Raw genomic sequence first — 10684 nt, 5'->3', positions numbered from 1 at the left:
AAAGAGAGAAGACAAGATTAGAGAAAAAAGAATGAAAAGAAACAAACAAAGCCTCCAAGAAATATGGGACTATGGCCAGGCGCAGTGGCTCACGTCTATAATCCAGCACTTTGGGAGGCTCAAGTGGGAGGATCGCTTGAGTCCAGGAGTTTGAGATCTGCCTGGGCAGCATGGCAAGTCCCCATCTTTAAAAAAAATTTTTTTTAATAATTTAAAATAAAAATACTCAGTCACTCGTATTAAATACGGCAAACAATGGCTAATAAAAAAACTTAAACATTTATTATTCAAAATTCCCAAAACTAAGTAGGTGATATTTTAAGAAAGTTTCATTTGTGCTTCTGAATTTATTAAAGTTTAAAAGTGCTCTGGGCCGGGTGCGGTGGCTCACACCTGAACAAGCAGTTCGAGATCAGCCTGACCAACATGGAGAAACCCCATCTCTACTAAAAATACAAAACTAGCCAGGTGTGGTGGTGCACGCTAATTCCAGCTACTCGGGAGGCTGAGGCAGGAGAATCGCTTGAACCTGGGAGGCGGAGGTTGCGGCAAGCTGAGATTGCGCCACTGCACTCCAGCCTGGGCAACAAGAGTGAACTGTCTCAAAAACTAAAAAAAAAAAACAAAAAAAACTAAAAAAAAAAAAAGAAGAAGAAGAATTTGCTGTAATGTTACTACATTGTCATCATTATCATCATCATCCTCTTTTCAGGCTGCTTAAAAGGAGCAGAGGAAGAAACAGAGAGAGTAGGAAATAAAGTGATTCTAGGACTGAGAAAAGGGGACAATGGGGACAGAGGCTGGGAGAGACGAAGGGAGCAGTGGTAAGAAGGTGAGGGTACTCCCTTAATTAACAAACCTTGCTCCTAAAGGTCAAGCCAAAACACACAGGGAATGTTTGCAAAACACACAGGGAATGTTTGCAGCAGAGGGTGAGTCTCAGTGGTGAATGCGCCAGGCTTAGGTAGCTAAACCCAAGGACCATGGAAAACAGAGAGTGATAGGCCAGTGTGGGTTCCAAACAGAAAGTGCAGGATGCCAAACCCTGGGCTGCCAGCCACCTGCAAGGAGGAGCAACACAGCAGCCAAGTGGGCATGGTCAAGAGACCTACCAGCTGGCAGCCTTTGTGTAGGCACCAGATGGATGGGCCGGTCTCTGCAGCCCAGTAACAGAGGAGTAGCAGGGGAGCCCTTGGGCAGGGCCATCCAGTAGTGATGCACCCAGCTTTGGTGGCCTTCTATAAAGTGGCTCACCTGCTCTAGTGACAGCATTAACTGTGACATGCACTGTGACATAATCTGAAGGGCTCTGAACCAAAACCCCAGGGAGCAGGTTAGCCAGGATTAACCCTTGTCTCTTGAACAAAGAAAAGGCTTGGTGGATTGCGACAGGTTCCACCCACAGGAACCTAAGAGCAAAGCAGAGTCAAGAGGAGAAGGCTCCTGGGTCTCGTCTCAAAGTCCACCCCAGAACAAAAGAGTACCCTGGAGATCTTAGTCATGAACCTTGCGGTGAGCACACCCTCCTTAAAGCAAACATTTGGCCAGCTCTGAGTACATATGCTGGACAGCAGCCACAACTCAGGAGACGAGCCAGACTTGAGGAGCCAGAACGTCTACAGGAGAGAAGAGGGCACCCCTGCCCCACGATGGGCTTAGGGACCCAGAAAGGACTGAAAACCTGCAGTGGGCTGCCTGAGCCCTGATCACAGGGTCCTCAGTGAGCTAGAGACCCACCACTCCCCCTACCCAGACAGGAGGGAGCAAGTGAACAGGCCCTTCGTAGGCATGCCCACAGTCCCTTGGGAAGGGAGGAAGAGCAGCGAGGAAGGGCAGCCCTTCCTGGGGGCCCAGTGTGGGGAGCGCCAACAGGAATGTGAAAGGAGGAGACTGAGATTTCCCTGCTTCCTCTGCTTTCTGTGTCAAGGGCTTGAACAATGCTATTCTAAATCAGGTAACAAGAAGCCCCCCAAATAGCCCAGAGCTGTGAGCCCTCAATCCTGCCCAACGAGGCCATAGTTATACCCTACAAGGCCTGGGCCACCAGTAAGTGGGTGAGACCAATGACCAGGAAAAAGGGGCATTTTCACCCGGGGCTCTGCTAAGACTGCACTGGGGAACTGACCCCAGGATCCACAGGGAATGAGTGCATTTACCCAACAGAGCTGCGGGACCTCCCTCCTCAAACCCAGACTCCGCAAGTCCAAGCAGCCCACTTCTACTACACCAGTTTACCCAGACAGAGGGCCTCTGTTTAAGCAGAGCCCCCACGCAGGCTGTCACATCCTCTGCCCAGGAGTCCTTTTACATATGCATCTACGACAGACTCTTTCCAGCAACCCTCTTCCAGGGGCTGGGGATGCCAGTGCTTTGAGGCCTGGTTCCTGGAGGTAACCGAGGGGATGCTGGCCCGATGGGGTGACCCGGAGGGAGCAGGGACCCACCTGGCTTCCACTGCCGTGCACGATGTTCTCTGGGGTGTCATAAACCTCGGACTCCATGTGAACATTCTGGTTTTTCTCATGATTCACTTGCACCCGGAGAATTCGAAAGGAAGACCCACCAAGATCCAGGGCAATGAAATCTCCCTTTTCTGTTTAGGGCGACAACAGGTATCACATCAGATTCAAATGTTAAGGGGAAGCCACATACCATGCCCGCTTCCTGGCAGGGCATAGGCCCTGCCTGCCTCCCCCTGCCACATGCTGTTATCAGCCAGAAAGCGGCAATCATGCAAACTTCATCCAACCACTGCCATATATGCAGAGTAGGCAAGAGAAACTCTATCCTACCAAGGAGTCCTTAGACAGAAATAGCTTCAAGCAATCCCAGTCTCTTACTTCTGACTATAGGGGAATGGAAGTACTGAATTAAGTACAATTTCCCACCCCATGTTTCTCTAGTTTCTTAACCTATTCCAAAAACAGCACTGCTATGCAGAAATAAAAAATCACACAGCATTTCAACTGAGACAAAGCCCTACATCTGAGGTCCACCCAGTGCCTTGGGTCTCTGCATGTCAGCTCTGACATCGATTACTCCAGGCCTCCACTTACTCCACAGGGTTGTGTTTTATCATTGTGGTAAAATACACATAGCATAAAATTTCCCACTGCAACCATTTTCAGGTGCACAATTCAGTAGCACTAAGTACATTCACAATGTTGCGCAATCATCACCACTATTTTCAAAACTTTTTCATCACCCCAACACAAATTCTATAACCATTAAGCAATAACTTCCATTTGCCCTCACCGTCAGTCCCCAGCAACTACGATTCTACTCTCTGTCTCTATGAACTTGCCTATTCTGGATATTTCATACAAGAAGAATCACAGGTTACTTGTCCTTTTGTGACTGGCTTATTCCTCTTAGCGTAATGTTTTCAAGGTTCATCCATTTTTTTTTTTTTTTTTTTGAGACGGAGTCTCGCTCTGTCACCCAGGCTGGAGTGCAGTGGCACGATCTCGGCTCACTACAAGCTCCGCCTCCCGGGTTCACGCCATTCTCCTGCCTCAGCCTCCCGAGTAGCTGGGACTACAGGCGCCCGCCATCTCGCCCAGCTAGTTTTTTGTATTTTTAGTAGAGACGGGGTTTCACCGTGTAGACCAGGATGGTCTCGATCTCCTGACCTCGTGATCCACCTGTCTCAGCCTCCCAAAGTGCTGGGATTACAGGCTTGAGCCACCGCGCCCGACCGGTTCATCCATATTTTAAGAATTTTACCCTTTTTTAAAAAATTAATAGAGACAGGGTCTTGCTCTGTCACCTGGGCTTGAGTATAAGTGGTGTGATCAAAGCTTACTGCAGTCTCAAGCTCCTGGGCTCCCAAGATCCTCCCACTTCAGCCTCTCAAGCAACAGGGACTACAGGCAGGTATGAGCCACCCTGCCCCCAACAGAATTTCATTCCTTTTTTTTTTTTTTTTTTTTGAGGCAGAGCTTCACTCTTGTTACCCAGGCTGGAGTGCAGAGGTGCAATCTCAGCTCACTGCAACCTCTGCCTCCCAGGTTCAAGTGATTCTCCTGCCTCAGCTTCCCAAGTAGCTGGGATTACAGGCATCCGCAAGCATGCCTGGCTAAATTTTTTATTTTTAGTAGAGACAGAGCTTCACTATGTTGGCCTGGCCACTCTAACTCCTGACCTCAGGTGATCTACCTGTCTTGGCCTCCCAAAGTGCTGGGATTACAGGCGTGAGCCACCGCACCCGGCCTCATTCCTTGTTAAGACTGAATAATATTCCATTGTATGGATCCACTACATTTTGTTTATCCTTTCATCTATCAATGGACTCTTGGGTCGTTTCCACCCAGAGGATGCTTTTAACAGAATTCCCTCTTGGTCACATAAAAGTACCAGTGGCCAAAGTACTGGCCTGCTATGGTTACCTCCCTCAGGAGTGACATGTGCAGCACAGGGGTGGCCCTCAGGGTGAGAGAGCAAGACTGTACACCAAGACCACCAGACAGCAAAGGCAGGTGGCCATGGGCAAAGTTCCAACCATTAAGCCACAACCAAACATTCTGGACCCTTCATCTCATTAGCTACCCTCACAATGCTCCCAGAAAAATCAGTTCAGATCTGTTTCACTCGTGATGCTAAGGTGACATCCCCACTGTCCTAATATCTATTTTGCCAGGGGTGACAGCCACCCCTGCCTTCCAGAGCACATGATCCACCAAGCCCTTAATCCTATGGCAGTAAATAGTAGACTGCTTTGGGGTGTCTCATTTTCCTAGGTAGGGAAAGAGCTTTATTATTATATCTTATGTAACAGCATTATTGAAACTTAATTCACGTACCATAAAATTCATCCATTTAAAGTATACCATTCAATGGTTTTCAGCATATTCGGATTTATGCAACCATCTGCACAGTCCGTTTTATAACATTTTCATTATTTCAAAAAGAAACTCTGTACCCTTTAACTATCACCTCCCAAGCCCCTCATCCTGCTCCATCCCTAGGCAACCACTAATCTATTTTCTGTTGTTATAGATTTACCTCTTCTGGACATTTCATATCAATGAAATCATACAGTGGCCAGGCATGGTGGCTCATGCCTGTAATCCTAGCACTTTGGCAGGCTGAGGCGGGTGGATTGCTTGAGCTGAGTTTGAGACCAACCTGGGCAACGTGGCGAGCCCCCGTCTCTACCAAAAATACAAAGAAAGATTAGATGGGCATGATGGTGTGCGCCTATAATCCCAGCTACTCAGAGACTGAAGTAGGAGAATCGCTTGAGCCCAAGAGACAGAGGTTGCAGTGGGCTGAGATTACGCCACTGCACGCCAGCCTGGGTGACAGAGTGAGACCCTGTCTCAAAAACACAAAGAAGAAAGAAATCATACAGTATATGACCTTGTATGACTGGTTCATTTCACTCAGCAAAATGTTTTTTAAGGTTCATCATGTTATACTGCATATGAGACTTTATCCCTTTTAATGGCTGACTGTTACACTCTATGGATATAATACATATAATACATTATTATTCATTTATTTGAACTGACCTCGTGATCCGCCCGCTGTGGCCTCCCAAAGTGTTGGGATTACAGGTGTGAGCCACCGCACCCGGCCTCATTTGTCTTTTATGTGTTGAGTTGTAAAAGTTTTTTTTTATGTCCTAGATATAAATCCTTTATCAGACATACGACCAGCAAATATTTTCTCCCATTCTGTGGATTGTCTTTTCTTTTTTTCATGGTATCCTTTGAAGCACAAATGTTTTTATTTTTGTTGTTGTTGTGTTTGAGACAGAGTCTTGCTCTGTTGCCCAGGCTGGAGTACAATGGTGCAATCATGGCTTACTGCACCCTTGACCTCCTGGACTCAAGAAATCCTCCAACCTCAGCCTCCCAAGTAGCTGGGACTACAGGCATATGACCACACCTGGCTAATTTTTTATTTTTTGTGGAGACAAGGTCTCACTATGTTGCCCAGGCTGGTCTCAAATTGGCTCAAGTGATCCTCTTGCTTGGCCTCCCAAAGTGCTGGGATTACAGGCATGAGCCACCACGCCTGGCCAAGTTTTAAATTTTGATGAAGTCCAATTTTATGTGTTTTTTCTTTTATTGTTTGTGCTTTTGGAGTTGTAACTAAGACTCTATTGCCAAATCCAAGGTCACAAAGATTCACACCTGTATTTCGTTCTAAGAGTTTTATTAGTTTTAGCTCCCATATTTAGGTATTTGATCCACTTCAAGTTAATTTTGTACATGGTATGAGGTGTAGGTCAAACTTCATTCTTTTGCATGTGGATATCCAGTGTCCCAGCACCATTTGCTGAAAAGACTATTCTTTCCCTCATTGAATAGTCCTAGCACTCTTGTCAAAAATCAATTGACCGTAATATATGTATTTATTTATTTATTTTTTTGAGATGAAGTCTCACTCTGTTACCCAGGCTGGAATGCAGTGGCACGATCTCGGCTCACTGCAATCTCCACCTCCTGCGTTCAAGCGATTCTCGTGCCTCAGCCTCCCAAGTAGCTAGGATTACAGGGGTGTGACACCACATTAATTTTTTTGTATTTTTAGTAGAGACAGGGTTTCACCATGTTGGCCAGGCTGGTCTCGAACTCCTGACCTCAGGTGATCCACCAGCCTCGGCCTGCCAAAGCACTAGGATTACAGGTGTGAGCCACCACACTCAGCCTGTATGCATTTATTTCTGAACTCTCTATTCTATTCCATTAGTCTACATTTCCTCCTTCATGATAGTACCACTATGTCTTGATTACTGTTGCTTTGCTGAAAAATTTGAAATTGGCAGTGAAATTCCTTCAACTTTGTTCTTCTTTTCATGATCGCTTTCACTATTCTGGGTCCCTTGAGCTTTTGATTTTTAACACAAAATAAGGTTTGCTTTCTGTTTTTAACAAAGGGAGTTCTCTTTTATAAAGCTGACTTATTTTGTATTTGATTCTACCCAGCTATAAGCCCTGACATTGCTACATTTCTGGAACTTACAATGGTGTGTGGAATGTAGGTAAAAGCTGAGCAAATACTTGTGGAATTAATGAAGGTATAAAGAAATAAATAACAAACCAAGGAATTCTCACATTGAATGTCACTGTTTCTATTTTTTTTTTTTTTTTTTTTTTTGAGAGGGAGTCTTGTTCTGTTGCCCAGGCTGGAGTGCAATGGCGTGATCTTGGCTTACTGCAACCTCTGCCTCCTGGGTTCAAGCGATTCTCCTGCCTCAGCCTCCAGAGTATCTAGGATTATAGGTGCCCACCACCGTGCCTGGCTAATTTTTGTATTCTGTAGTAGAGATGGGGTTTTGCCATGTTAGTCAGGCTGGTCTCAAACTCCTGATCTCAGGTGATCCACCTGCCTTGGCCTCCCAAAGTGCTGGGATTACAGGCGTGAGCCACTGGGCCCGGCCTGTTCCTAACTTCTTTCTCAAGTTCCTTGAGTGAAAGACCACAGTTTGGGATTCTCTGTCCTTGGCACCCAGAACAGCTCAGCAAATGCTCGGTAGCTGCCTGGCCACAGGGACTAGTGATACATTCATTCATTCAAGGTACCTTGAATGGCCAGGCTTTGTGTCCCCACCCAAATCTCATCTTGAGTTGTAACCGCCATAACGCCCACATATCAAGAAAGAGACCAGGTGGAGGTAACTGAATCATGGAGGTGGTTTCCCCATGCTGTTCTCGTGATAATGAGTGGGTTCTCATGAGATCTTAAGGTTTTACAAGGAGCTCTTCCCCCTTCGCTCAGCACTTCTCCTTCCTGTCACCTGTGAGGAAGATGCATTTTCTCCTTCCACCATGATTGTAAGTTTCCTGAGGCCTCTCCAACCATGCTGAACTGTGAGTCAACTAAGCTTCTTTCCTTTATAAATTACCCAGTCTTAGGCAGTTCTTTGTAACAGTATGAAAACGGACTAACACAGCGCCCCTGCTTGCTGTTTATTAAGCACAAAGCAGTTATGCCATCATGTGAGATACACACAGAGGAAAAACCAGAGTATGTTTTTCCTTTTCTCTACTCACCACAACACAGAACACACCTGAGACCCTGGATGCATGTGGGTTTTTCCCCACACACCAAGCAAGTAATTCTACAGTGAATTCTCCAGTGAACACCAGCTCCATGCTCTCTAATTCAATTCAATTCTTTCACTAGCTACCTGGAGACAGCATCATATCCCAGAGGTTGAGGGCTCATTCACAGGAGGCTGCCCTCCCGCCCAACTTCAGACACCAGTCACAAGCACAGGTTGTGGCCTGTGCTTCTGGCTGACCACTATAAATCGGGGTTCCTACAACCCTTCTTGGGTTCCATTAGTTTGCTAGAGCAGCTCACAGACCCAGAAAAACACTCCACTTACATTTGCATATTTACCATGAAGGATATTACAATGAATACAGATGAAGAACTGGATGGAAGAGATGCACAGGGAGGGGCATGGGAGAAAGGGCAGGAGCTTCCATGCCCTCTCCAGATGTGGCACCCAGAAACCTCCATGTGTTCAGCTAGCCAGAAGCTACCAGAACTCAGTCATTTTAGGTTTTTCTCTTTTTTTTTTTTTTTTTTTTTGGTTTTGTTTGGTTGTTCTTTGAGACAGGGTCTCACTCTTTCACCAAGGCTGGAGTGCAGTGCAGCTGGATGATCACAGCTTACTGCAGCCTCAACCTCCAGAGCTCAAGCGATCCTCCCACCTCAACCTCCCGAGTAGCTGGAACTACCAGCATGTGCCACCACACCTGGCTAACTTTTTTGTATTTTGTGTAGTGACAGGGTTTCACCATGTTGCCCAAGCTAGTCTCAAACTCTTAGGCTCAAGCGATCCACCCGCCTGGGCCTCCCAAAATGCCGGGATTACAGGCGTGAGCCATCATACCTGGCCTGTTTCAGGTTTCTGTGGAAGCACCATTACAGAGTTGTGATTGATTAAATCATCGACCATTGGTTTATTCGCTCTATTTTCAGGCTCTCTCCCTCCCTGGAGGCAGCATGGGGATTGGGGTTGACAGCAACCCTCTGATCACATGGTTGGTTTCCCTGGCAACCACCCCCATCCTGAGGCTATCCAGGGGCCCACCAAGGGACAAAAGACACTCTCCTATCACCCAGGAAATTCCAAGGGATTTAGGAGCTCTGTGTCAGGACCAGGATCAAAGATTCTCCTAGCACTTCTATCGCTCAGGAAATTGCAAGGGTTTTAGAAGCTAAATGCTAGAGACTAGGGGCAGAGAGCAACATGTATACTTCTTACTATTTCACATATCGGTTGGTTGTTTTTTTTAATAACAGTTTTACTGAGATATAATTAACATAGTATACAATTTTAACCCATTTTAAAGTGAAAAATTCAGTGGTTTTCAGCATATTTACAGAGTTGCGCAACCATCACCACTATCTAATTTTAGAAAATTTTCATCACCCCAAAAGAAACTGCACACCCATTAACAACCATTTACCATTTCCTCCCAACCTCCCTATCTCCCAGCAACCACTAATGTACTTTCTGATCTACAGATGCTCCTATTCCAGACATTTCAAATAAATGAAATCATACAATATTAGGTCCTTTGTGTGTGGCTTCTTTCACCTGACATAAGGTTTTCGAGGCTCATCCATGCTGTAGCCTGGATCAGTACCTCATTCCTTTTTATGAACCGATTATATTCCATTATATGTATATATCACATGAAGCCACTGGTTTTAAATTATTTGTGGTCCAAAGGAAAGAGAGAGAACAAAGGAGAATGCTGGGAAGCAAGTATCATAGATTTGGTGGAAATTCTTACCCTGACTTTGTGGCATTGTTCAAATCAATATAGAATTTTCTTTGGGTTCCCATTGGAGTCCTAACTCCAATAGTACTTTACACCACCACTAGGTTAAAAAATTGAATTCAGCCGGGCACAGTGGATCATGCCCGTAATCGTAGCACTTTGGGAGGCTGAGGTGGATGGATCGCTTGAGGTCAGGAGTTTGAGACCAGCCTGGCCAACATGGAGAAACTCTGTCTCTACTAAAAATACACGTAGTGGCAGGCGCCTGTAATCCCAGCTACTCAGGAGGCTGAGGCAGGAGAATTGCTTAAACCCAGGAAGCGAAGGTTGTAGTGAGCCGAGATCGTGCCACTGCACTCCAGCCTGAGCAACAGAGCAAGATTTTGTCTCAAAAAAAAAAAAAAAAAAAAATTGAAAAAATTGAATTCAATATGAAGGAGTTTGAGACCAGGAGTTTGAGACCAGCCTGACCACTCCTCACAGGTGAGTGAGTCACTAGAATATCAGAAACATTTTATTTGACCATCCATCAGCTAACATTCACTGAGTCTTTCTGTACCAATCACTAAGTGCTTACAGGTATCCTTTTACTTTTAATCCTCGCAACCCTATGAAGTCAGTACTGTCATGACGCCCATTCTACAGATGAGCAAGTAAAGGTAAAGGGGGGTTAGATACCTTCTCCAAACACACAACCAGTAAGTGGCAGAGTCAGCATTTGAATCCGAAGCCATAATGTATAACCATGAAAACTGCCTCCTGGACAGAACTCAGGGACAAGGATCCCCAAGGAAAGAGAGGGCGAGAGAGAGACTTCAGCACATCAGGAATGGCTACACTTCTTTTCTGGGGCTCTTCAACTTCCATGATTCCTTATAGCTTTGGGTTTTTTTGTTTTTGTTTTTGAGACAGAGTCTCACTCTTGTTGCCCG

The 10684-nt window shown here is 45.8% G+C and overlaps 1 protein-coding gene across 2 annotated transcripts in view; it reads right to left on the bottom strand.

The window, feature by feature from the left end:
• Nucleotides 1-10684, bottom strand: part of HK1 (hexokinase 1) — an 88197-nt gene that overhangs the window by 41346 nt on the left and 36167 nt on the right. For both annotated transcript variants that reach the window (XM_011927156.1, XM_011927163.1), the window contains exon 3: nucleotides 2445-2593. In XM_011927156.1, the coding sequence (XP_011782546.1) occupies nucleotides 2445-2593 (149 nt within the window). The remainder of the gene's footprint in view (nucleotides 1-2444; nucleotides 2594-10684) is intronic.

The sequence above is a fragment of the Colobus angolensis genome, unplaced genomic scaffold, assembly GCF_000951035.1.
Source record: "Colobus angolensis palliatus isolate OR3802 unplaced genomic scaffold, Cang.pa_1.0 Scaffold12, whole genome shotgun sequence".
Taxonomy (NCBI): Eukaryota; Metazoa; Chordata; class Mammalia; order Primates; family Cercopithecidae; genus Colobus; species Colobus angolensis.
Note: the sequence above shows the minus strand (reverse complement) of the source record. Positions and strands in the feature narration are given on the sequence as shown.